Source organism: Mauremys reevesii, linkage group 2 (genome assembly GCF_016161935.1).
Source record: "Mauremys reevesii isolate NIE-2019 linkage group 2, ASM1616193v1, whole genome shotgun sequence".
NCBI classification, from domain to species: domain Eukaryota; kingdom Metazoa; phylum Chordata; order Testudines; family Geoemydidae; genus Mauremys; species Mauremys reevesii.
Window position 1 is genome coordinate 148,278,217 of NC_052624.1, and position 27,144 is coordinate 148,305,360.

At 44.3% G+C, this 27,144-nt stretch overlaps 1 protein-coding gene across 13 annotated transcripts in view; it reads right to left on the reverse strand.

The window, feature by feature from the left end:
* LOC120397400 (tetraspanin-15-like) overlaps positions 1-27,144 on the reverse strand; it is a 248,840-nt gene that overhangs the window by 14,388 nt on the left and 207,308 nt on the right. For 7 of the 13 annotated variants that reach the window (XM_039523167.1, XM_039523165.1, XM_039523170.1 and 4 more), the window contains one exon: positions 23,183-23,299. The exons of 2 other annotated variants lie outside the window; for them this stretch is intronic. In XM_039523167.1, coding sequence (XP_039379101.1) covers positions 23,183-23,299 — 117 coding nt within the window. Of the gene's footprint in view, positions 1-1,579; positions 2,680-15,800; positions 16,091-17,749; positions 17,827-22,315; positions 22,676-23,182; positions 23,300-27,144 lie in introns of those variants that run through there. 4 more of the 13 variants (XM_039523174.1, XM_039523168.1, XM_039523177.1 and 1 more) reach the window with 4 other exon arrangements.

A 27,144-nucleotide genomic window follows, 5' to 3' on the forward strand; every position in this document is an offset into this window, starting at 1 on the left:
AATCGATAGGAGCGCGTTCGGGGATCGATATATCGCGTCTAGATGAGACGCGATATATCGATCCCTGAAAAATCGATTGCTACCCGCCGATACGGCGGGTAGTGAAGACGTAGCCTCAGTTTCCTTCTGTGGAATGGGGAGGGTAGCTATCTACCAGGAGGAGCTGGGAGGCTTCACTGGAAGGTTAGTTATTGCTTATGAATTAAACTGTCCAAACAGCAGCAGCAGAGTGTGAAGCCAACTGGATCAGAGCTGCCTCTTTCTTTTTAAATAAGAGAAATAGCACCAGTATGCTCAAGCCTCAGCAATTTCAACCCTATTCTACTTTCCGTGACTGCACAGCTATTATAGGCCACCTGAGAGTGTGAATGCTGACAGGCAATGAAGCAGATGTATCATTTGTACTCATGATCCTTTTCCTATTGACCTATTAAAACCCCTGTCGCTGTCACAGTCTCTCTTTAGAGCCATATTTTCCCTAATAGAAATGTCTTATGTCCCAAAGAAAAGGGGTGCTTGTTATTCAAAGCCTAAACAATGCTTATCTCAACTCTCCCCGCTGTACTTACTCAAGTGGCTTGTTCATATTTTCCTGTTCAGAGCAAGAATCTTGGAAGGGGGTCTCCTTGCTGCGTCAGTATCTGACGTCAAGAAATCTGCAATGGAAACTCAAGGGTGTGCTTAATGGGGGAGACGGTGTGCATTTAACTGAGTGAGAGAAAGGGATGGCAGGAGGGACAAGTTATTAAAGGCTCTTACGACATTATACTGAGTGCTTGGTAGCACAGGCAGTGATGCTACTGTGTGTGTGATCACAGGTGGATAGCTTCACCGAGATGTCTGAGCCAGTATGTCTAATGGTTAGAGCAGGAGCTTGGCAGTCCGGGATTTACTCTGGACACGTGGCCAAAATTTTCAGAAGAGCTGACAAATTGACCAAGAGTGAGTCATGTCTTCCTCTTACTGGCTGTCTCCCTAGTGTAAAGCAGCAAAGTTCCATTTTAAAAACAGCCTCTAATATTGGATACTTAAAATTGTCGATGGCCTGGACTCCAACTGAAGTCAGCAGGAACTGTGGGTGCTCAGCATCTCTGAAAATCAGGCTGTAGGTGTCTCATGCTGGATGTCCAGAAATGGGGACACTCAAAATTAGATGCCGCTTTTGAAGAGTTGGGCCTTCATCTATCTGTACCTCAGGTTACTTGTGTTTTAAATGGAGATAACATCCATAGGGATGCTGTGAAGGGTTAATTCATTATTATTATTTGCAGAAAACTTTGAGTTTCTCATTTGAAAGAGACTAAATCATTAATTTATAAAATAAAAGGTTTGGCATCCCTTTGGTATAGCTTACGATGCTGGAAAAAAGGAACAGCATTAATCAGCAGTTAAGGTCCGATCCAATGTCCTATGCAGTCAATGGGAGTTTTCCCACTCATGTCAATGACTTCTGGATTAAGCCCCTAATGAAGGATAAGAATTTCACTATAGTTACTGATCTAAATAATTTTATTTCAGGCAACTTGAAGCAGTGACAATATTTGAACTAATACAAATTAGCATAGTAGTAGGTGTCTTGGTTTGCATTGCTGGGCCGGGCCAGCGTAATACCCCCAAGCTGATGTTAGCTGGTGGGAGAAGTAAAATAATTACTACATCTTACAGAATTGAATTCAATTTAATCAACCAGAGATAAGGTTTACAGCATTCCACAGGCTGAGAGAGCAGACAGCTAATTCAGTTCTAGCATTCTAAGATGGAGGGACCGGCTTTTCATAATAACTGAGATGTGAGGGGAATACAGAACATAGTTGGCTAGTGATTTCAAGAGGGGATATGCCATGATACCCTGTATCGTATGTGAAGCTTAGGCCTTATTGGCTGGATTCATTCACATTTAAACTTAGTCCATTTCATTCTTTTTTCATATGGAAATCGCAACATTTACAAGTTATTAGAAAGGTGTGAAATCCATTTGAGGGCTTCAGGAGATGCACAGTGCACCCTTGCACTGTGGGGCATTTGTTCACAGTGTGTTTGATCGTTTGGAGGTCTCTCCATTCACATTGTGGCAAATCCTTGATTCTCTGTGTGTGCATCAGGTGCGCACAGCTTCTACGCGACGTCCTAATACGGTTAATGGTCGTCCACTGTCTTTGGCAGAGCAAGACACCAGGAAGTTTGATAGTGGGATTATCTATGAGGGGCTTGTTTATGTCACAGCCTGCCCATTGCATTCGCCAGGTGTCTTGTGGATGATGGAAGAGCTTCTCCAGATATCCAGAATAGTTAGTGGGACTTAAGGTAAGTGAACAAGGCTGTCATGAAGTAAGAGCTTTTGGTCAGAGAGAGTTTTCTTGTACTCGCACAACGTAGCCACCTCGTGCTGGATGGTTGGAGGAAGGATGTTTGTGAGGACTGGAAGCCAGGACGGTGGAATGGTTACAAGTCTCACAGCTGCATTTATTGAAGAGGTCCATGTGCGAGCTTCTTCCACAAACAGTGTGCTGTTCTGGACTGTACAGTAAACTAAAGACAGCGTTGTCATTTGTAGTGTTCGAGCATCGCAACCCCAACTAGAACCTGCTCGCTATTGGATGATATTGATGCGACTCTTGGTTTTATGGCTCACCTGCTTCAGATGTTGTTGCTAGGTAAGGCTGGGGTCGAGAGCAACTCCTAGGTAGAACAACATAATGTAGTAAGATGAGGCCCTGAAATATAAACTCTTGTGTCAGAGGCCTAGTCTGAGGCCTGAAACCTGAACCAAAGTACTTCCAGGCATTGCTAAGCAAAAGCTGGGCTGTGAGCCAGAGGCAGGCCTCACTCACAGAAATTGGCAAGAAGAGGGTTGTTAGAAGCAGGTGCATTCACACATAAGGGCTAATAAGAGGAACTTGTGCCAAGATGGCACCTGGACAGCCTGATACAAGGACACTCCAGAGACATAACAAGGAACAGGCAAGTGCATCTTAAAGACAGGACAGCATGATGGATAGATCTGTATGTCTGGAACAACATGATCAAAGGGGAGACAGCACCCTAATGAGCCAAGAGGTTGTACCTCAATACGTCAGGAGGGATGAGTAATCTGTCCTGTAACTGTATAAAAGCAGGTCCCGGAGTGCGCGTCTTTGGCCAGCCTAGGGGGCAATGGAAAGTCCCGCCACTGACTGAGCTGTGTCCATTGTCAGGGGGCACATATTTGTAGTATGTCCTGTAGAGTCTATAGAAAACTATTACTGTGCTTCGTTTGACAATAAACCTAGCTCAGGTTCCTTTGTACCTTACTAGAGTCTGTGGTCTTTGGGGGTTCTCTCGGGGTTTGCTGTGTCAGCTATCTGCGCAGAACGGGGGCAGCACACAGAGGGAACACGCACGCAGCCAACTGTTATCATCATCGAACAAGAACAGAGCACCACACCGGAAGCTACTAACAACACATAAGTACAACCATACTAGGGCAGACCAAAGGTCCATCTAGCCCAATATCGTGTCTTCCAACAGTGGCCAGTGCCAGGTGCCCTAGAGGGAATGAATAGAACAGGTAATCATCAAGTGATCCATCCCATCACCTATTCCCAGATTCTGGCAAACAGAGGCTAGGGACACCCATAGCATGGGGGCGCACCTATCCTCCATGAATTTATCTAGTTCTTTTTTGAACCCTGTTAGTTGTCTTGGCCTTCACAACATCCTCTGGCATGGTTAGGATCGTGGACCATTGCCTTGCCGCAGAAGCTTACATTCAGCAACCTCTTAGCTTCAGAATTGCTGAGCTGGGAAGCTGACAACCCTGTTTTTGTTAGATTGAGTTTGAGCTGCCAGTACTGAAAGTAGTTTTCCATTCTCTTCAGATCAGAATGAAAGGTGTCTTCCGCAAGAGCAACAGTGGCAACCTTTGCATGGTCCTCCCCGTTAACTACACTTTAATCCACGTGTACGAACAATTGACACAATATGGGAGACCGAAGGTCATTCATTGGGCTCTGAATCAGAGCAGCAATCTATCCCATATCAATCTAACACTGAAATATCACAGAAGCTCCCAGGATCTATGCTTGATATTTCCTTCCAAAGAATAAAAACTTGCATGCACATAGCACCCCTTTCCTCTAGGAGGAGCCCACAGCACTTCCAAAACCTGAGCTGACCAAAGGAGTTGAGCAGAGGGAATTGCCTCTGTCTGGGGCTGGATGACATTGTGGGACAGTTTAAGGGTGTTTTCCAGAGTTTCATTTCACCCTTGCTTATTGTGTCAATGTATCGAGTTTTTGCAAAGTGCAGCAAATGCAGGATGAAATTCACCCCTGGACAGAGAGCTACCGTGAGTGACACTGCACCCCATAGTCTTCATAGTGATATGATGATGATATGATTATAGCATAATGATGATGTATTTTATGCAAGATGGGACCTGTGAGGTGTCATTGGAAAAGTTATGATTTGCTAAATATGATTATCCTATTTGTATGCATGTATCATTTTTGTATCTGAAGTTATGACTATTGACTAGCGATCTGCAATTCAAATGGTCTTACTCTGGAAAACACCCAGAGCCAGCTTTACAGGTACAACAATGAAGAAGGCAGATGGCCCATCAACAAAGACAGTGGGCTGTGGAATAGCTTAACCTTCCTGTGGATGTGTTGGCCAGCCTGTAAGCAATGGCTGCTATAACTCTACAAGGACATGTGACCAGGCCACATGATTCTGGACTCCATCTTGGGATGTCAGTATTTTTCCACAAACTGGTCTGGGAACCAAGTTTTTTTAAACAAAGAGTTCCCACCATATGCTCAAGCTATATAAGGCAGGAAATGACATCATCTGGGGTTCTTCACTCCCCACACAAGAAGACTCCTGGAAACACCTGAGGAATAGAGTGAATTTGGGGAAGTTCATATCTAATCTATTTAATATATTAAGATTAGTTTGTGTCTTTTGTTTATTTGCTAGGTAATCTGCTTTGATCTGTTTGCTATCACTTAACATCTATCTTTTGTAGTTAACAAACTTGTTTTGTTTGAATCTAAACCACTGAGCTTTGGAGTACTTGGGGAAAATCTCTGCTTGCTTACCACAAGTGTGCATTGTTCTCTTCGCATTCACAGAATATTATGGTTGGAAGGGACCTCAGGAGGTCATCTAGTCCAACCTCCTGCTCAAAGCAGGACCAATCCCCCCAATTTTTGTCCCAGATCCTTAAATGGCCCCCTCAAAGATTGAACTCACAACCCTGGGTTTAGCAGGCCAATGCTCAAACCACTGAGCCCCCCTCCCTTGAGAGGTGAACTGGTTATTACACACATATACTGGTGAGATTTGACATAGGCAGGATGGTACTGCTCTGGGGTCCCAGGCTGGGACGCTGGTGGTTAGAGACCCTGCATGTAACTGCAACTGGGTGTGTCCCTACCTGTGCGAATGCTGGTGAAAGTGCAGGCTGCAGGGCTTTGCACCTTGTCACAGCAGCACAGTGTGAGAGGGAGTCCAGGCTGGTGGGTCAAAGGGCTCAGTGGTAAGAACATAAGAATAGCCAAACTGGGTTAGACCAAAGGTCCATCTAGCCCAGTATCCTGTCTTCCGACAGTGGCCAATGCCAGGTGCCCCAGAGGGAATGAACAGAACAGGTAATCAACTAGTGATCCATCCCCTGTTGCCCATTCCCAGCTTCTGGCAGTTCCAGGTGGCACCCCGAGGGGAACCTGTCACACTGTGCACCATTTAAGTCCTCAAAAAAAGCACATTAAGGGCCAGATTTTTACAGATATTTAGTCACCTAAAGATGCAGACAAGCCCCTTTGAAAATCCCACTAGGCACCTATCTGTATTTTTGGGTGCCTAAACACCTTTAAAAATCTAGTCCTAAGTGGTGTGCAGGCCCTGTGCTGGCCTTTTCTGCACAGGGCTGTATTTCACTGTCGGGCTTGATCCTACACCCTCTGACAGGCCTGCACAACATACGACCTGCGGCGTCTCACTGTGCGGGCCCGCGGGGGGATTCTGAATCCCCCACACACGGCGCTCTGTGGGCAGCCCAGAGCCCTTTAAATCCCAGCCGCGGCCGGGAGTCAGAGGGCTCTGGGCTGCTCGCAGCCGCGGGGAGCCCAGAGCCCTTTGAATCCTGGCCCACGACCGCTGATTGCCCCCACCACGGACCCCTGCCCTAACTGCCCCCCAGGACCCCCACCCCTTTCTAACACCACTGGTCCTTGTCCCCTGATACCCCTCTCCCAGGACCCCACCCCCTATCTAAATGCCGCTGCTCCTTGTCCCCCGATTACCCCTCCCAAGACCCCTGCCCCTAACTTCCCCTTGGGACCCCAGCTCCTATCTAAGCCTCCCTTCTCCTTGTCCCCAACTGCCCCCTTCTGAGATCCCCCCAACTTCCCCTCATGACCTCACCCACTATCTGTCCCCTGATGAACCCCTGGGACTCCCATGCCTATCCAACTGCTGCCTGTCCCCTGACTGCCCCTCCGAACCTCTGCCCCATCCAACCCCCTGCTCCCTGTCCCTTGACTGCCCCTGGAACCCCTACCCCTTCTCCCACCCCAGCCCCCTTACCGTGCCACTCAGATCAGTGTGTCTGGCTCCATGCAGCTCCAGACATGTTGCTGCCATGCTCCCCCACGGAGCCCACAGCCTCCCCCCACCCCAGCACCTGCCTTCCAGATTTGAACACCTCAAAATTCAGGAGTGCTCAAGCTCGGTTTGGGCAGCTGTTACTTCATTTCTCCCAAATCAACTATACTGATCCACTGTAACTTGCTGTAGAAAAAGTAGGATAAAATTGAGCAAGAAATGCTTATTAGGACTGGAATTGCTATTTTCAACAGCCATTGCCTTTTTGTTTGTTTAAAAGGAAGACAGTGATATTGCATTGGCAAATTCCTCATAGAAAGAAAGAGTGGAACAAAAGAATAATAAAGGCACCTCAACTTTTCCTCATTTATGGACGATAGTCTTATAATATGCATCCAGATATCCTCCAATCACACAAGCTGAAAATTGTTCCACTTTGCTGCAGCTCTGTAACCATATGGGAACCAATCCTGTCTGTGTTTTGTGCACATCCAAAATTCCTGCTGAATGACCCACCCTGGGAGCGAGTTACCAGTGACCCAGGGCTGGGGCAGCAGGAGGTGTGGGGGGAGGCACTGGTAGAGGGGAGCCCAGGGCTGGGGCAGCAACGGGGTGGGGGGAGGGCTCTGGTGGGGAGGAAAGGGGGAAGCCCAGCGCTGGGGCAGCAGGGGGTGTGGGTGGGGGGAGAGCCCAGGACTGGGGCAGCAGCAGGGTACAGGGGGAGCCCAGGGCTGGGACGGGGGGCAGCCAAATTTTTTTTTGCTTGGGGCAGCAAAAAACCTAGAGCCAGCCCTGCCGGGTTCCCCCAGCCGCTGGAGCCCCGGGCCCTTTAATTTGCCCCTGAGGGCTCCCAGCCACCTCTTCAGCTGGGAGCCCCTGGTTGATTTAAAATAAAGTATCATCTGTCCACCCCCAACCTTCCTTTTTGGCCCACAGCTGTTTTGGTGGGGCGGCGCTGGGAAGGAGGGTTTGTTTCCGCAGGGCTGGGCAGCCCTGGGGTGGAGTGTTTCTGCGGGGCCAGGAGGTTTCGGCCCTTAGCTGTTTTCTTTGGAGGAATGTGGCCCTCACCGCTTTACGAGTTGTGCAGGCCTGCCCTCTGATATCAAGGGAAGTTTTGTCATTTACTTCAAGGAGATTTGGCCTGGGCCTTGGATTAGGCATGTAATTGGGCCAACTGATATCTTATTTCCATCTAGATTAGAACTGAACTGGAACGATAGTCAATGCTGGGCAGTGGTGCTTTCTAAAAATGGGGAAGAAGCTATGTCTGAGCACAGAATTGTTTCCAGTGGCAACATTACCAACGCCATCACATCCTCTCTTCTGCATCAAAATCTTTTAGCTGTCGCCAAAGCTCTCCATGTCTGTCAGACCCACTCCCTCAATCCCCCCGCAAAATATCAAGGCGAAAAACCTGCCACGATGACTGAGGCTTGTTCCTGTGCTACTGGGCCAATGGCATTAGCCACTTCTAGGGTTGCCAACCCTCCAGGATTGTTAGGAATTGAAGATTCATATTGAATTAAAGATTATGTCATGTGATGAAACCTCCAGGAATACGGCCAACCAAAATTGGCAACCCTAGCCACTTCTGCAATTTAGTTTTTCCTATAAATAATATATTTCTGGTGCTGCTCTTATAGACAACGAGCTTTCTTTCTAGCTCTAAATAAGATTTGGTAAATGCAGGCTAAGGGCTTGCTTGGGGTTTAATCAAGGCATTTTAATAGTTAGGCGTGGTTACAGCCACCTCTCTGCCTATTTGCTTTTAGTCAACCATATACAAAACACAAATTAGGAAACAGGGCTGAGGTGCTTTCCTACTAAAGACCCCAAAGCTGGGGACTGGTTTATATAAACCTCTAAAGTTTTGGACACTTATCTTCATGCAAATGAAACTATCACAGTGTCTTACTGCAACCAGGGTAACCAGACACAATCCATATTCAAAAAAACAATCCAAGGATGAGAGTTCAGATTTTAGTGTTGAGGTGAAATATGCATGTTTTTGAACTGGATGTGAATAATGTGTTTATGTTTATTATGTGGGCAGCACAAGATTTATGATGCCCTTAACTACTCATTTCCCTCCTTTTAAGTGCCAGGGTTTTTATAAATGAGGTGTTTGCTCAATACCCTGTGCTACTTAGCAACATTAATTGTTTTTTTAAATGAAATGTTTTAGACATAGATGTCAAAAGGCAGGAGTGTCATTGGGGTTGTCAGGGCCAGAGAGGGGAATAACTTCTCTGAACATGGTACTGCTCTGAAAAGTCTCTCTCTTAAAAAAAAATCACTTTGTGGGCTTTGATGTTCATTGTCTCTTCGTGACTGACTATGAGAGGAGCTCAGTTTACAAATAAACAAGTCGTTTTACTTTTTTCTCCACTGCCAGCCCAGCAAATGGTGCCTGGGTTCAGAGTCAACCTGCGTTCATTCCTTCTCACACCCCAGGACCGGTAATAAAGGTTTCCAACATGCAGCACTGCCAACTTCTGCTCTCAGGGATTCTGCATAAGTGTGGCCACTTGAAACTCAGCAAACCATTCTGTTGAAGATGCACAAAGAAGAAGAGAGTTTTGCTCACTTGCCCAGAGTGCATAGCCAGCAGGAGGAAAAACAGTGAGACCATATGACCCGCTACATGCAGAAGCAGGTCTGCTAAGTGGTGCCATTTTTATATTGATACTTTTCAGAACAAAACTGTACGTGAAAAACAGTTCAGGTTCCTCCCAGGTTTGAGATTTGGGGTGGATGCTTGCTTTAGTTGAAGCAGCTGACCTCTTCATTGTGCTAACCTGTGGCACTCGGATGACTGACAAGAACTAAACCATTGCAAATGTAGGGGCTATGAATTATCCTTCTTACCAGCAATGTACTGAGTTTGGAGGAAAATGGAAGAGATATGTTCAAATCAGAAACATTGGGGAGGTGGAAGTCCAGTGAAAGCTCTCCCTTCTAGTAACAAAGTTGCTCTGCCAAAACCAAAACTGCCTGAAAAAATGGATGGCACATACACTGTGCAATCTATTTCACTTGTTGCAGGAGATGGATTGGTGCCATTATTTCAAACTTGGAATCATTTCTGGGAAGCAAACCATGAAAGGGACTAAACAATATGTTGCAAATTATTAGGTAACAATTAAAGAACTTGAAAGCAGCAGATGTTTTCCCTCAGAAACTGAGGTGTGTGAGTGCTCCCCAGCAGAGCAGGTCTGGTCAGCTGCTTAGTCAGGGGAGATGAGTCAGTGACAGTTTGCACGCTGGGATTCTCTACGCTACCTGAATGATGCTCAGCTTCACTCCTCAACACACATGGGCATCAAAGGCAGCAAGACTGCATAGCAAGTAGCAAGCTTCTCCATGACTGAAGTCAGTGCAAGTATGAAATGCAAACTGCCTTTCAAATGAGGTCTTAAATCTGATACCACTTGGGGTGCCAGAACAGAGGGGACAAGGAGGCCAGGCTCCCGCTCCTTTTAAAGGTGGAGGGCTATGCCCGTCCACTTTTTACCGACCAGAAGGGTGAGCGACGGGGGGCAGGGGACAGAGAGGAGTGAGCGGGGCTCAGGGAGAAGAGGCAGTGTGAGGGCGGGGGCTCGGGGAGAAAGGGAGGTGTGGCACAGGGGCAGGGCCATGGGCATCTGTGGGCCCCCCGCTCCAGACACCACTGCATCCTGGAGAAAGCAGAAAGCTAGAGAACATTTTCTTAGGCAATAATTACCCAGGACTCAATTTGCTTCCTATTCACCTTGGGAAAATTTCACCCGCAGCTAATGGAACATGCCTCCTTTCGTAAAGAGCTTTGAGATCTACTGTTACTAAAACCCTACACACAGACTGGGGATCAGTTGTTATTATTGAGCATGCTCAGTTTGAAGCCAGCCTAAGCTCATCTAATTACTGTTCTGTGACTTGTGTGAGAGGAACTGCCAGGTTCAGAAAAAGCTCCCAGCGGATACGAATCCACATCACAGTTGGCTCAGACCTCAGCAGAGAAGCAGAAGCTGAAGTGCATTCCCAACCCCATGGTAGAGGTGATCGCTCTTGTGCAGGGTTAAGACATACTGGCAGATAAGTGCCAGGAAGTTGCATTGCTAGCATCCCTTTTTGTAGCTAACTCCATCTCCAGAAGTGTTAGTCCAGCCCTCCCTGCCAGTATGCACTGAACAGAAGGATAATACAGTTATGTTTGAAAGTACTTGCAGGTGAGTGAGTGAGTAATGATGGCCCCTGGTCACACTCCTAATAGGGAACTTAATCAAACTCATATTAAAATAACTATGTACATTAAGGAGCTAATCCACCAGCCAGCGAAATGCAAAACATCAAAGCTTCCAATGGAAGGAAATTCTGAAACAGAATCGTAGGGCTGGAATGGACCTCGAGAGGTCATCTAGTGAGTCCCCTGCACTCATGGCAGGACAAAGTATTATGTATACCATCCCTGACAGGTGTTTGTCTAGCAAGTCCTCTGGCTCGCCAAGAGACAGGCATCAAAGTCCAAAGGTTTGTACATTATGTAGGTTAATACTGTAGACAGAGAGAAGAAAACAGAATATAGCCCCACATTGTCTTCTTCAGGCACTATTTACAACTTCGGAGGCCAGACTTATCTTTCTCCTGCTCTCCTAGCCACAGTATTATATTGCTTTATAGAGTATGGAAGCCCTTAAATGCCCATTCCAGGGCTCATGGTGTGCGAAAGGATTTGCTAGATGTTTTAGGGTGGTTTTAAGGTATTACACTCACCCCTGTGGAGACACCTGCAAGGGGGCACAAATGTTAGAAGCAACACTTTGAATGCTAATCCTGATTTACCTGCAAAACTGGGCACTAGGTGCTCATACTATAGATTTCTAGCTTTGAGACCAGGAGAGGAAGACGTTCATCTGATGAGACTGCTCAGGGACAAAGCCCCGTCTGCAAAGTGGTCTTACAATAAGACATTACAGAAAATCTAAATGCATTTGCTCAATCATTTACAATATGTTCCCGTTTATCTGAAACCCAATTAGCCGAACCTCTGCGCTATCCAAATCCCTTCCTTGTCCTCCAGCATGAGATACATGGGAGACAAGGAAGGGATTCGGAGAATGCAGAGGTTCAGATAATAGAGCAGAGACCCCCGGCCAGGACTGCAAGAAAGACAAGGACAAGCTCCTGGCCATGGGGGAGGGCACCCTGTTCTGAATGACTCCTGCCCTCTTGATTATCCAAATAAAATCCATGTCCCCCCTGCTATTCAGATAATGGAGAGGGTCTTGCACACTGACTCTGCCTTTATGCAAACCCTGACTGTGCTTTCTCCCCAGCCAGGAAGACACTTCTCTGGTTGGACGACTACGAAGCTGGAATTGTGCTAAATAAAATAAAAATCTAATGATCTCAAATTCGCTTTGCAGCTAATCAAATAAAGAACACGCATGTCTCTCTTCATGGCTATAGCTTCCTCAAATTGCTATTTTATAAGTAGGGTTTTCCTGGAGGCCATGTAAGGTGGCTGAAACTAGTTCCTTTATCCCCCCTCACCAAAATCTTCACTGAGGTGAAGTTAAGGTTGCAGGCAAGAATCATTGGTTTGAGTGTATATCACGTTTCATGATCAGGTTTAGAAACCCAGGAAATTCACAGTCAAGATTAAATATGCAAGAAACCCAAACTTGTGGAAGTATAGAAATTCACACGCAAGGTGGCCAGACTACTTTACAGGCAAAGAAGGGCAGATGGTGGCGTAGCAGTTGCTGAATACTGTTTTACCATCTATCCCAAGCATACGTCTCTGATTCTAAGCAGTGATTTGTCACTGCATTAACACCTGCTCTTATCTTGTAAGTTTAGATTTAATACTGAATTTTCTAGGCCTTTAACATTTGTTTTTCTGGACTCTAATGTTCTAGAAAGGCAATGCACATTCCAGAATTTTATTGCAATATAGCAATAGGCTGTATAACTCTAGCACTTGCTCAAAACTAACAGCTTTTGAGATTCATAAAATACCAAAGTAAAACTGAGGTGGATTTTAATCAACAGCAGCCATTTACTGTGAGTAGGCTGCAGTACAAACTAAATAGCTGTTATCCCTTAGAGGTGACCTACAAGGGATTTAGAAAAAAAATTGGACTTGTGCCCTCTTTTACTTTTATGTGATGGACAAAGGTGGCTTGAAAAGCTTTTTTTCTCTGCTTGTTTTTAACTTATTAAAAGTCAAGACCACCAGTTTGGCTCTTTTATTATTAGTAGTAGTATGAAAGACCACCATTGGGAACCAAAGAATGTTTATTGTAAGCCCTTGGCTTCTGTGACTCCATCTGGTTCTCCTCCAACCCCTTTAATTGCTCCTTCAATGAGTCCTTCAAAGGATCCTCCTCATCCTCCCGCCAACTTTCTGTGAGAAGTCCACAGGGCTCTGTCCTTAGTCTCCTTCTCTTCTCCCTCTATACCTTATCACTGGGTATTCCATTTGCAAACACAAATTCAACCACCATCTCCATGCTGTCTCTCAGTTCTGCCCCTCAGACCCAGACCTGTCTCCTTCTGTTCAGACTGAAATCTCGGACTGTCTCTCTGACATCTGCTTGTATCTATCTAGATGTCAGCTCAACCAGGCTAAAACAGAACTCTCAAACTTTCCCCCGCAAGCCCTCCCTGCTACCTCCTTTCCTGATCACTGTAGACCACACCTCCATCCTGCCCATCACCCAGGTTTGTAACCTGGTAACGATGACCTCGTAACAGGTCATCACTGTCAATTCAGACCTCTCTCACATTCAGATTATGACTAAATCTTGCTGATTCTTCCTGCATAATATCCCCAAGATCTGGCCTTTACTATCCATCCAGGCAGCTAAAACCCATCCAGACTTTCATCCTCAATTACGGCAACATTATTTTCGCTGGCCTTGAATGCTTCTGCAAAGGTTATTCTCCTAGCCCATTGCTTTGGCCATGTCACTCCTCTCTTTGCATTCCTCCAATGGGTCCCTCTGCTCTACGCCATCAAACAGAAGCTACTTGCCTTCACGTTCAAGGCCCTTCATGGCCTGCCCCCACCTACCTATCATCTCTCAGTCATGGCTGAGAAATCAACTCCTGCCTCTGATCAGCCCAGGAGGCCAGCCTCCTTTGCCCACGTGTTTCATTTCCAAACTGTGATTTTTCCCATGCTTGGGAGGAGCTCCCTGTGAATACCTCCAAAGCAACCTCATTATCCTCTTTCAATTCCCTCTGGAAAACTCTCCTTCACTGTGAGGCCTACCAAAAAGTTGACAGCGGTTAGGCTGTTGATGTGCTGAGACCTCTATGGGGCATGTAGACCTATACCGTCTCATTGTTACCTTGTATGCTCCCATTACAGTGTCTGTATCCACCCATTGTCCCTTGTGTTATACTTCGATTGTAGGCTGTCTGGAGCAGGGACCATCTTTTTGTTCTGTGTTTGTACAGCACCTAGCACAGTGGGGTCCTGCACCATGACTAGGGCTCCTAGGTGCTACCACAACACAAACGAATAATAATAATGAAAGGGTGATGGGTGTGCTGAATATTTAACAGATGCTTCATGTGGCCCGACTCAGTAACATCAGATGGACTGCAGCTATATCTGAGTGGTATCTGCAAGAACTGAAATGGCCATGCAATCATCCTCCAAAGAGGTGGGATGATTTCCTAACAAGGAGATATGGACAAGCATGGCGAAGGATGGCCAGAGTGAGAGAAGATTGGACGATGTGTTGTGATCAGCTCAGTCTTAACTGATGAAGGACCGACAGCCTACGCAGTCTACGCTTCACTGCACTGAAGGGAACTTTGCCAGAGGATGTTGTGAAGGCCAAGACTATAATCAGGGTTCAAAAAAGAACTAGATAAGTTCACAGAGGTTAGGTCCATCAATGGCTATTAGCCAGGATGGGCAGGGATGGTGTCCCTAGCCTCAGTTTGCCAGAAGCTGGGAATAGGCGACAGGGGATGGATCACTTGATGATTCCTGTTCTGTTCATTCCCTCTGGGGCACCTGGCATTGGCCACTGTTGGAAAACAGGATTCTGGGCTAGATGGACCTTTGGTCTGATCCAGTATGGCCGCTCTTATGTACTTCAGGAAGGATGGTCTTGTGGCTACTCCACAGGACTTGGGCAAATTACTTAACCCCTCTATGATCCAGTTTCTCCATCTGTAAAATAGGGATACCTACCTACCTGCACTGGTGGGTTGTGAGGTTTGGTTCATTAAGGACTGTAAAGTGCATTGAGATCCCCAGACAGAAAGTAATAGGAGAGAGAGAGAAAGGTGAAGTACTGTGCAGAGGAAAGGAGAAATTATACAGTCCATTATACTGGCCTTTTCACCTCTCCAGTGTAAAGGTTGCCATGCAGAAGTTTCACTGTTAGACATGCCCTCAAACCCCAGACAGTTCCTGCACTGGAGATTTCAGTGCTTATCCCCTAGATTTGAATTTGGTGCGCTGCAACACAAGTATTTAAGGACAGGGAAGCCATCACAGCCTTAGGATACAATGCTCCAGTACCAAACAACTCAGATATTCAGCTTTACTACTGCAACAGTTTGGCACATGTGAAAGAAAGGAAACTCACAGGAACAAAGGAAATGTCAGACTGGATCAGACCAGTGGTCTACTTGCAGCTGGTCTACGCTGCAAAGATTTGTTGGCATAGCTAAGCCAGTTAGAAGTGTGAAAAACACCCTACTCCACCCCGCCGACATAGATATGCTAACAAAACCACTGGTGTAGCTGCAACTGTGCTGACGAAAGAGTGCTTCCATCCCTTAGCTAATGTCAGTCAGCAAGGCGATTTAGGAGAACTATCAGCGTACACAGTCTCTCACACTAGGGGGCTCTGCTGGCTATACCAGTGTAGACAAGCCTTCAGGCTACTATCCTGTTTCTTGCCAGTGGCAACCGCAGATGCTGCAAAAGAAGCTGCAGAGCTTCACAGAACCCAGAGAGGGTTGCGGTCTGGGATCTCTCACACTTCAAGGCAGAAAAAAACCTAAACCCAGTGCGTCCCATACATAGCAGAGAGTGCCTAGATCTCTCTCTCAGCTGCAGCTAGCTTTATCTTTTGGACTGTACCTCCAAAGAAGCCCATATGTTTGCTGATAGACTCACCTACACCACAATATGGGTATTTATTTTTTTTTAAATTAAGAAACAAACAGGCCATAGAAGAATCTCAGATTGTTTTGACAGGTGTTGATTTCCCTTTGGAAGCCGCAGTGAAGAAGAGGCAGGAACAGCTACCAGTACTCCAGAAATATAGCCTGTAATTAGAAGGCACTTCTTGTGTCCACGGCAGCTGGTTATATTAACCCTCCTTTTGGGGTCAGCATAAAGACAACAATGAAAGCAGCAGCCAAGGTTCTACTGTTGCAGAGAAAACACTGGGGTGTCCAAATGGGGATGGGTGAAGTGAGATTTTAAGCCAGCTGTTAACTCCAACTGTATGATCTTCCTCTGGACAGATGCTCCTACCTCACGAGTCTGGGAAGACAGTATAGCCAGAATACATTTCATATGCAAGAATAAAATTTATATGCTCCATTGCACCTGTTGTGAGATACAGGTTTGCGCCATAATTAAACACAAGTACAAGGCTGCAGTGTGAATTCACTGCTGACTGACAGCAACTAAATTACAATATCCTTTTCAAAGTGATATGAGATGCATCACTGTTTGGCCTCAGACTGCAGCTTGGTTGAGATTAATGACAAAGAGGCACGAACATTACTAGAGAAGGGAGCAGAGGGGAAAAAAGAAATACTTAAAGCATCCTGCAAAGGCGAAAACATAATTGTGTTTTGTGCACTTCTGCTTCTTTACCATGAATGAAGAATGTCTGAAATAAAAGATCTCTTCTCAATACTCCGGGAATAAGATTTTTTTAATATTTGTTTTTATTCCCCCCACAGGGTTTGCCTAGCCTATTCTTCCTGGTGGACTCTATGGACAACTGAGGAAGAAGTATATTTATCACACACCAAGCACATAAAACCTGAATCATTGCCGCCAAGTGTCATGATTTTATCTCAAGCCTCATGATAGGTGGTATTTCTCAAAGCCCTAGCCTATGGAGTCATGTTATTACATCAAAAAATTACAGATTACATTTAAATGTTTCTAGTTCTCATACTTGTGGAAAAAAGCTCAAAAATGCAAACACTAAAAGGTCAATAATTAGGACACAAATAAGAAGACCCAAAATGTATTTTTTCCCCTTCAAATCTCATGATTTTAAGCCAGTCTCGTGATTTTGGCGGCCCAACTCATGATTTTTGCATGCTTAGGACTGACACTACTGCTACTTGCAAGGGGCACCTTATTCAGAATGTTTAAATGCTGGTTTTGTCAAGAGAATGGGCCTTTTCACAGACTTCCCTAGCTCAGCACACAGGCACTATGTGCTTTGCTCTATGTAACACGAGCAGAGAAAATGGCATGCTCCCCAATTTCCAAAGGGCTGTCCACAGTAGTGATCTTGTCTGTTTGACTTTGATGCTCTGTTCTAACCAGGAGCAGGGACAGGTAAGAGATAAGCCAGGCTGAAACTAAGGAACAGGAAAGAGAGACCATGTTTAAGAAATAACCTCAGATCTGAATTTTGCAGCTTAGACTCCTCTCTAGTGTATTTCCAGAGTACAAGAATGAGGACAGAAAGAGGGATACAGAGGCTGAAGTTGCTGAAGTATTATGGTGAATTATGGCAGCATTACAGCCCTAGAGTATGCACCAAGCCCAGTGTTTTTATATTACTGTATAAAGCAGGCACCACCAGACAGTATAATGGGGCACTGCATTCCAGCACCTCTTACTGCTATTTACAGATGAGCTGCCCCCGTAATAACTTTCTAACGAGAGTTGAAGGAACAAATGACCTTTTTGGTTGGGGCTGTGATGCTGTTGATTTAGCTCTGATTGTCTAGCACGTGTAATCAAAAAGATTTGCCATCTTTGTCTTTCCCTCGTAAAAAAAACAAAACAAACAAAACAGGCAAGTCAAGGAGTGAAGAATAACATTTTTCAGGTACTTTTGAATATAAAAGAGATTTTAAAAAGACAAAACTTCAGTGGAGGAAACCCTGGAAGTTTAATGAATCTTTTGTCTTGACATGTTTTTCCTATGACTCAACAGAAGTACAAGCTGCTGCTTCTTGGCGTAGATCCAATGGCATATTAGTTTCACTTTGACACATCCTTTACCAGAGGGACAAGGGCATAACCTGTATTTGCAGAGGAAAGACTCAAACCAATAACTCTTTTCTATCATCAACTACTTTGTTTCTAACTGCAGTGGAGGATTATTTTTCTTGCTGTTTCTGAGTCCCTTCAATTGCTTGGTGATTTGCTTTAAAAGAAACCCAAGCCATCATGGGTCTTACAAGATAAGATATGCATAAAATATACTAAGAACCTCTTTCCTGAATTGGGTCATGGAGGGGCTGGGCTGGGCTAAAAGGGGTGTTATATAGCTTCCAATACTGTGCTCTTTTTGTCTGTGTGTTCACGAGCACACACACACACACACACACACACACACACACAATTTCAATCAATTAAATACACCCTCAAAACAAATACATGCTTTGCAAACACACACACAAAGATTAAAAAATACTGCACTGTTTAACTGCTTTATAAAGATACCCAAAGAAAACCAAAATTTCTAATACCCCTTGTCCCCAAATACAGTGGAAATTTAGCATTGGGAACAATATTTGCTTAAAGGAATATGCCCACAAGGAAATTTCTTATTCTGTTACTAGTGGCAGGTATTTCATTGGACAATTGGAATATAAACTTTTCTGTCGGGGTAGAAATTAACACCTGTGCAGGAAGTCAGCATGAGGGCTATTTAAATCCTAATTTGAGAGCATAGGCTACATGCTGGCCTTCTGCATGGGGGTGAAATTCACCCTTTGAATGAGGATCATGGAAACATGAGCAAGCCCTTGAGTTTTGTTTCCTTACAAGCAGTCTTAGAGCTACCAGTAGCGACTGACAAGCAAACCTCAGTCCTGATAAGGACCCAAGATTTCAGGAAAGATGGTGCTGCAGCTAAATCACAACTAGGACACAGGACACTTTGATTCTGTTCCCAGTTCTACCACTGACTCCCTGAAAGATCTTCGCCAGACCAATCTGCATCTCTGGGCCTCAATTTGCCACAAGTGTGTGAGGATTAATAGGTCTATGGGGCTTTGAGATCTTAGCTGCTATTATGGATAGTTTCCCCATTTTGCAGATCAGGAAACCGAAGCACAAAGAGATTGTGATCTGCCCACCATCACACTGAATTGGTAGAGCTAAGAATACAACACAGGAGCCCAGTCCCATGATCTAGCCCCTAGAGCACACTTCCAAAGTGGTGTCACCACAGAACTGGAAAACTTCTTAGAATGAATGGGGGAATTCGTGATAAGACAAAGGAAGGGAACACAATTCAAAAAGTACATAGACCAAGTGGCAGTTTAACTGCTTAGCACTTCTTCACTCCCACTGTGATAGAATTATAAACACCATGTTGGTTATGTACAATAGCCAAGGCTTTCAAAAGTGCGTAGCGATTTTAGTAGCCCAATGTGAGACATCTGAAGGGGTCCTGACTGTCAGGGAGCAGCTACTATTAATTTTTCTTTACCAGTGACTCAAAAAAGAAGCACCTAATTGAGTTATACAGTTAATACACACAAGTCAGAAATAGCATATGAGATAATATATTTAATAGGGCTGTCAAGCGATTAAAAAAATTAATCGCAATTAATCGCGTTATAAAAATAATAGAATACCATTTAAATATTTTGGATGTTTTCTACATTTTCAAATATATTGATTTTAATTACAACACAGAATACAAATTGTGCAGTGCTCACTTTATATTTATTTTTTATTACAAATATCTGCACTGCAAAAAACCAAAAGAAATAGTATATTTCAATTCACCTAATACAAGTACTGTAGTGCAATCTCTTTATCATGAAAGTTGAACTTACAAATGTAGAGTTATGTACAAAAAAAACTACATTCAAAAATAAAACAAACAATGTAAAACTTTACAGCCTACAAGTCCATTCAGTCCTACTTCAGCCAAATGCTCAGACAAACAAGTTTGTTTACATTTGCAGGAGATAATGCCGCCAACTTCTTATTTACAATGTCACCTGAAAGTGAGAACAGGTGTATGCATGGCACTGTTGTAGCCAATGTCACAAGATTTTTACGTGCTAGACAGAGGTGAAAGTAAGCCGGTACAGAAGAGGAGACATACAATTCTCCACCCAAGGAGTTCAGTCACAAATTTACTTAATGCATTTTTTTTTTTAAATCGATCATCATCAGCATGGAAGCATATCCTCTGGAATGATGGCCGAAGCATGAAGGGGCATACGAATGTTTAGTATACTTGGCACGTAAATACCTTGCAACGCTGGCTACAAAAGTGCCATGCGAATGCCTGTTCTCAATTTCAGGTGACATTGTAAATAGGAAGCAGGCAGCAATATCTCCCGTAAATGTAAACAAACTTGTTTGTCTTAGCTATTGGCTGAACAAGAAGTAGGACTGAGTGGACTTGTAGGCGCTAAAGTTTGACATTGTTTTGTTTTTGAGTGCAGTTATGTAACAAAAAAAAAATCGACATTTGTAAGTTACACTTTCGTGATAAAGAGATTGCACTATAGTACTTGTATGAGATGAATTGAAAATACTATTTCTTTTATCATTTTTACAGTGCAAATATTTGTAATAAAAATAATAATAAAGTGAGCACTGTACACTTTGTATTCTGTGTTGTAACAGAAATCAATATATTTGAAAATGTAGAAAAACATCCAAAATATTTAATACATTTCAATTGCTATTCTATTGTTTTACAGTGCAATTAATTGCGATTAATTTTTTAAATCATGATTAATTTTGTTGAGTTAATCACATGAGTTAACTGCATTTAATTGGTAGCCCTAATATTTAATATTACTTCATAGCTATTAAAAGCCTCCAGTGAAATAGAAATTGAAGACTGAATAATAAAGACACTTCATCATTTATCTACATCCAGCAGGAAATCCCATTATATCAGGTAGCAATGGGGATTAAAAAGTATTTAAAGAGGCCAGAAGAGAAAGTCAAGGACAAGTAATTAATTTGGAAATATTAATCTCGCCCATTGTCTAGTGGGAAGTGCTTTACAGATACTGGCTCTTGGGAAAGAAATTTTTCAAGTGATTAAACTGCTGACCATAAAAGTGATGGCAGAATATTTAGCAAAATAGGGAAGGTGACAGGATTCTGACAAATTGTTTGAGAACTAGGAGCTGCTCAGATGGTCAAAGGGGCAGGAAATATTATAGTGCCAGGGGCTCTTGAGTCTAACTGCAATATGTTCAACAGAGTAAAACTTGAAATGGCAAATATAAGGCATACTTGGTACTGTAAACTTAATTATATAAAGCGAATATGCTGATAATGCATTAGAAAAAAAACAGGGCAGGGGGTCAAAGTCCATATGCAGGAATTCAGGGCTTTGTCTTATATAGTCGCCTATTACCCACCCATGTCCCAATTTTTCACACTTGCTATCTGGTCTCCCTACTTAGGCCAGGAAATTTATAAGAATTACTCATCCTATCAAAAGTCTGTAATGCAGTATGTACTCACCCCACTGCCAATTTATGCTTAATCCTTATTTTGGTTGTTCAACATTTATCTTCTGTTTGACAAGTGTTGCAAAAACAAATGTAGAAGAGCTTTGCTGCAGTAACATATGCTCCAATGAAAGCTTTCGATTTTATATATTATTACCTTATCAATAAAATTTCAGTGCTGCATTAAAATAAAATCTTTGCAGTAATTTAAAGCAATTAATATGGTAAAGCACACCCTGAAAACTACATTGCTGTGAATAGCTTCTTAGGTAAACAACCTATATCCTCTCTGTGGGTAAGCTTCACCCCTTTCTTAGGGCTGCTGAGGTGGGATAAACAATAACGGTATATAGAATCATGGAATCGTGGAACTGGAAGAGACCTCAAGAAGTCATCTAGTCCAGTCCCCTGCACTCGTGGCAGGACTAATTAATGCTAAATATCAAGTCCCAGTCAGGACTCCCTCTGTTTTAGCCTCTAGTGTATTATTATATGTCCCCAGCTTGGGTTCTTCTGGTAGCTGTTCCAAGCACCTTATGGCAAAATTAAATGGGTCCATTAAACATGCAGTCAGCTGAGAAAGCAACTCAAAACCAATCAGTTTAGAAAGCAAGCCCCCAAACTGGCCATAAATGCTGCAGATTCATACTATTCAGTAAACAGATTCCTTTCACCATGAAAGACTGACTGGATCGCATGTCTGCACAGTTAGAGAACATTTTGTAGCAGGCACAGAAACTGTATGCATCAATGCACGCCATAACCTTTCTTCAGGAGCAAATAAAAATAGAAAAAAAAATTACCACATATCCAATATTTTAGGCCTTCACAGGTTAATTGGCGAGGGATGTGACTGGTGACACAAGAGTATGCTCAAGAAAGTTGTCTAGCAACATACCAATGAGATTAGAATAGTGTACCAGATTTACAGTGACTTATTCCTCTGAACTACAGGATGCAGTAACAACCGTTGGTGCTGACAAAGTGCATTGCTATTGGCAACAATGTGTGTTCATGGCTAAGTAAAACAAGAGGCCATTGGGCTGTATGTTCAGCTCCGCCAGTTTCTATGAACACCCTTGTCTTGCAGAAATAGGTTTCTGCTTAAGAACTAATTGATGATCTTTCAATGCTGTGCACTCCCTCTGGAACAGGGAAAGTTCCCCTTCTGTGTCAATGTATATCTTGATGTTTACATTCAAAGAATTCTCTGTAAACAAAAATCGGAGGTGGAGCAGAACCAGTTTTGTGGGGTTCACATGAGATGGGACCTGAGTCCAAACCACTTCTGGTTTTGCAAAATCAAAGCCGAGAGTTAATAGTTGTTGGGACAATATAGCAGAGGAGCCCAGGGTTACAGGTATGCTCCAGAAGATGGTGGTCCCCCCCTCATACGGTCTTACTCCTGGAAGCTCACTGAAGCAGCGGCCTGCATTAAGGACAAAGTACCTAATTTCATTCCAACAGTCTATAAAGGACACAGCAATGTCCATTCTCCTACAGGAGTGAACACAAAACAGTTCAATACATTACTTGCAGATTTTACCTGGCAAGATCCAGAAGCCCCAAACTGCTTAATGCTTAGTTGGCTAACACCAGGATACGTATAGCGGTTAAATTTTTGGAAAGGAAAACAAGAAGATCTTTCCCATGTCCTTTCACCCCAGGATGTACCCATACATTCCATTGCACTTAGCTGAAGAAGTGTGAAAGCCCATCTAATTTTAGCAGATCAGTATAGCAGGTAACAGCCATCCTTCTCTATGTCCTCTTCAGAGGAAGCAGAGGACCATTTTCCAGCTGTGACACAAAGCTAGAGGTGAAAATAAAGTAGATTTCCCCCCTTTCACATAACCCTGCAAGTAATGACTGGAAAAGGACAAGTGGGCAAGTCCCTTAGGATGACGATAGTGAACGACAAAGAGTTCTCACGTACCTGTGGAAGCAGCAAGGTACAAACTATCCCAAAAGTGACTTCAAAGTTGTCTTTAAACCACAGGCCAACTGCATGGATACAGCCTCGCACATGGATAATGTCAACCAGTTGCAGTCGCTGCAAGCAGAACAAAACCAGGGAGTAAGATATTTTGAAAGCCAATGGGAGTTGGGAGCCTAACTGCTCTTTGTGCCTTTGAAATGATCCGGGTTGCCAGCGATTAGATTCCAAGGTATGTGTTACACCCAGGGGTAACTTATTTCTTTGCAATATTCACTTCCAAAGCTTTTTCTACTAGGATGCAACCACTAGGTATGTAAAAAATGCATCTTTTTAGAGAGTGGATTCAATTCTTACACAATGCACTGAAATCAAGGTAAACCTCATGGTTAACCTTCACCTTCCTTGTGCATTTAACATTCAAGCCCAAAGCCGTTCTACCTAAAACTACACCAACTTCAGCCAGATCAGACTGATCTGCATTTTTCGGCTGTGGTTACTAGATGTATTTTCTGTGAGATCTCTGAAAGTGCGTCACTATGCACAGACGTCTCTCTTTCCTAAATGAGCCCATCTATCTGCTAAAACCTGGGAACAAAATCAGGGACAGCTATAAATGCTAAAAAAGGATTGCTCTTACGTGGCTGTAATTTCACTGGCCTTGATAGAATTTGTGCTGTGCAGTAGCAGCAAAATGCATCACAGTAAATTATGGGTATTGACCTCCCCTGCCTACAATGGAGGCCTATTAAAATGACCTATGATATCTAAGGTACTGGAGCACATTTGAGTCAGCATCTGTGTTTAACTTGTGTATCTGCACTGGGCTTATGATACTGCTGTTGCTTTTCTTAATCCCACTGAGAGAACAGAGGCTGCATTTTGATGACGTATGATTTTAAGATGAAACTAGCTGGAAAATATTCAGGATAGGAAAAAAAACTAATCCAGAGCCTTAGAGACCATTCACAAATTAGAAGACAAAAAGGGGTGAATTCTAGTCTCATTTATCTGGTGTATCCGAGTTTGGAACGGGCCCAGGAAAGCCTCCTTCAGCTCAGAAAGATGTGTCATGGTCTGTGAGATGGAGTCTAGCACTTCTGCTGAGTCACTGGTTTAAATCCAGTCCAGGTTAACAGTGGCCAAAAATCGTTAGCATAGGCAGCCTACATGAAATAAGTTGACAGTCTTTAGAGTGCACCTGTGCATCCACAAGACAAAACCATTGCACAGCTAATACCCCCATTAGCAGTTTTCGAAAAGATGGGAGACTGAATCCACTTGAGGGCTAAGAGCTGTATTAGGGGAACTTTGTCTTGCTACTGTTATCAACACACTGAAATTTACAAGCATTCAGAATGGGGAGGCAGATGGTTGATTTCACCTTCTTAAAATTCCTATTGCACATGTCTATAATATTAAGAAGCAATGGACCAAACAGATTCAGGGCTACATTATAACTATGCCAGCCAGAACTTTGTGTTAGAGATGATAAAAGGGCACTGTGCTAGGGGGGTGTCTGGAAGCATCATACCTATGCTGTGCAGGAGCTGGGGAAAACAGAGCTCAGAAAAAGCAGCAAACCAAAACAAACAAACTGCAGCGTGTGCTCCTAGCAGCATTTTTAGGTGTGTAGTATGGGCAGGGCTCTGTCCATGTACCCATTTCCACCTGGTCACGTCCTGTTTGGGGTGTACAGCACTGTAAGTAGTGGTAATGGTCCTCCACGCATACCCTGTGCTCACAAAGCACTAGCTTTAATATTGAGACACCTGCAATTCGGCCCTTAATGTTATAGTCAATGAGATAATCCTGTATGTACATGTAATGTACCATACCTGGAAAGGTCAAGCACTGACCCCTGGATCTCTGGATCTGGAAGCATGAACCTCTACTGCCTGAACTAAAACACAGGTTTCATAGCTCAAAGTCTGTTCTGGAAATCAGAGATAACGAATATCCAGTTCCCTGAAGTCCCCAAATCAGATCACTCAGGAATTCAGTATCAGAAAACAATCTAGTTGCTGTTACTTAGAGAAAATGCTAATAGGCATATAAACACCATCTCTCCCTCTCTACTGTATGCACTGCATGCCCAAATCCCATCCTACACAAACAGTTTTCCCGCAAACCACCATTGCCTTTTGCATTCGATCAGTTATGTCTTTGACTTGCCTTCAGATTTCATAATTCCCTTTCCTTTACATAGAAACAAAACCCAGAGCAGCGTGAGTTTCTAAGCCGGGGTGGCCAACCTGAGCCTAAGAAGGAGCCAGAATTTACCAATGTACATTGCCAAAGAGCCACAGTAATACGTCAGCAGCCCCCCATTAGCTCCCCCCTCCCAGTGCCTGCCGATCAGCACCTCCTGATCAGCTGTTTCGTGGTGTGCAGGAGGCTCTGGGGGGGGGGAGGGGGAGGAGCGAGGGCACGGCAGGCTCATGGGAGGGGCGGGAAGGGGGGAGTGGGGGCAGGGCCTGTGACAGAACCAGGGGTTGAGCAGTGAGCACCCCCCGGGCACACTGGATAGTTGGCGCCTGTAGCTCCAGACCCGGAGTTGGTGCCTAGACAAGGAGCCGCATGTTAACTTCTGAAGAGCCGCATGTGGCTCCGGAGCCCCAGGTCGGCCACCCCTGTTCTAAGCCTTTGAGATGATCTGTTTGCTGAATTCCAGACAGACTGAAGGCTTTTTGTTTACCCACACAGAGTGTCAAGCTCTGAATTTGGGGTAATGAAAACAGGTGTGTGTTGGTCTAGTAGTCAGAGCAAATAACTAGGAAACTCCTCTTTGGCTCTGTTCCTACCTCTGGAACAGGCCTGCTCAGCACTCTCAGCCCTCTCCAATGGAAGCTGGCGATGGCTAGCAGTTTTCAGATAGGCCCTGTGTGACCTTGGGAAAATGACTTAGCCTGTCTCTGCCTCTGTTACCTGTCAATTGTATAGAATATTTACCTACCTCACAGGGGTATCCTGAGGCTTAATGCTAAATAATAAATTGTTGTACTTCTGGCACCTTCCACCAGAGGATCTCAAAACATTTCACATCAGGCAGAAGAGCGGCATGGACCAGACTCCGGTGAGGAAGGGAAGTATGGTGCCCATTTTACAAGATGTGGAAATTGACGCATGCTGCCCCTAGATCACACAGTCGGACAGATACAGAACAGAACCTTGGTCTTCCGACGTCCAGTCCTGGGATCTACCCACAAAACCAACCTGCCTCATTTTTAATGAATAGTTGTGAAGGAGGAAAGGTACTGTAAAACTGCAAATTGTTATTTTTATTAGGAGTTTTTACAGATTGTCTCTAAGGCACTTAAAAAGCACTCAGACTGTAAGCTCTTTGGGGCAGGGACCCTCTGTTCTTTAGCACAAGGGGGCCCTGATTCTTGAGAAGGGTGGACAGGTGCTACTGCAATACAAATAAATAACAATACTATATAAATAACGTGCTCCACAACAGCATCTGCCACTTCTGAGAGAAGAGATTCCTATAGGTGGGGCAACTTCAGGCTATCAGGAACTCAGCTGGCCCCAGGCATGTCATTAAGCAGCTCAATGAGCTTGGCTGGGCCCAATAAACCCTCCCTAAGTGACTGTGGCCCTGACCATTGGCTTGTCTCCAACCACATGTCTAATTCTGCTCCAACCACTAGGTTGCATCACCTATGCCCCGGTGTGTTACACAGGCCTGAGTTGGTGGGATTAACAAGTTATCCACCTTGAAGAGCTCAGCAGTACTCATTGGTCAACCATCTGGGGTAAGAGCAGCCCCCACCCTCACCACATTGTGGATCGGCTACAAAAAGAAAAGCAATTGCACAGAGAGAGCAATCTCTGGGCAGCCGTGGAGGGGAAAAGCAGCCCCACAAGCCAAACAGGACATCCTCCTCCGAGATGCATACTCAGAAATTAAACAGGATGACAGTGAAATGCTACCTCAGTGAAGTAGGTGAGTATGA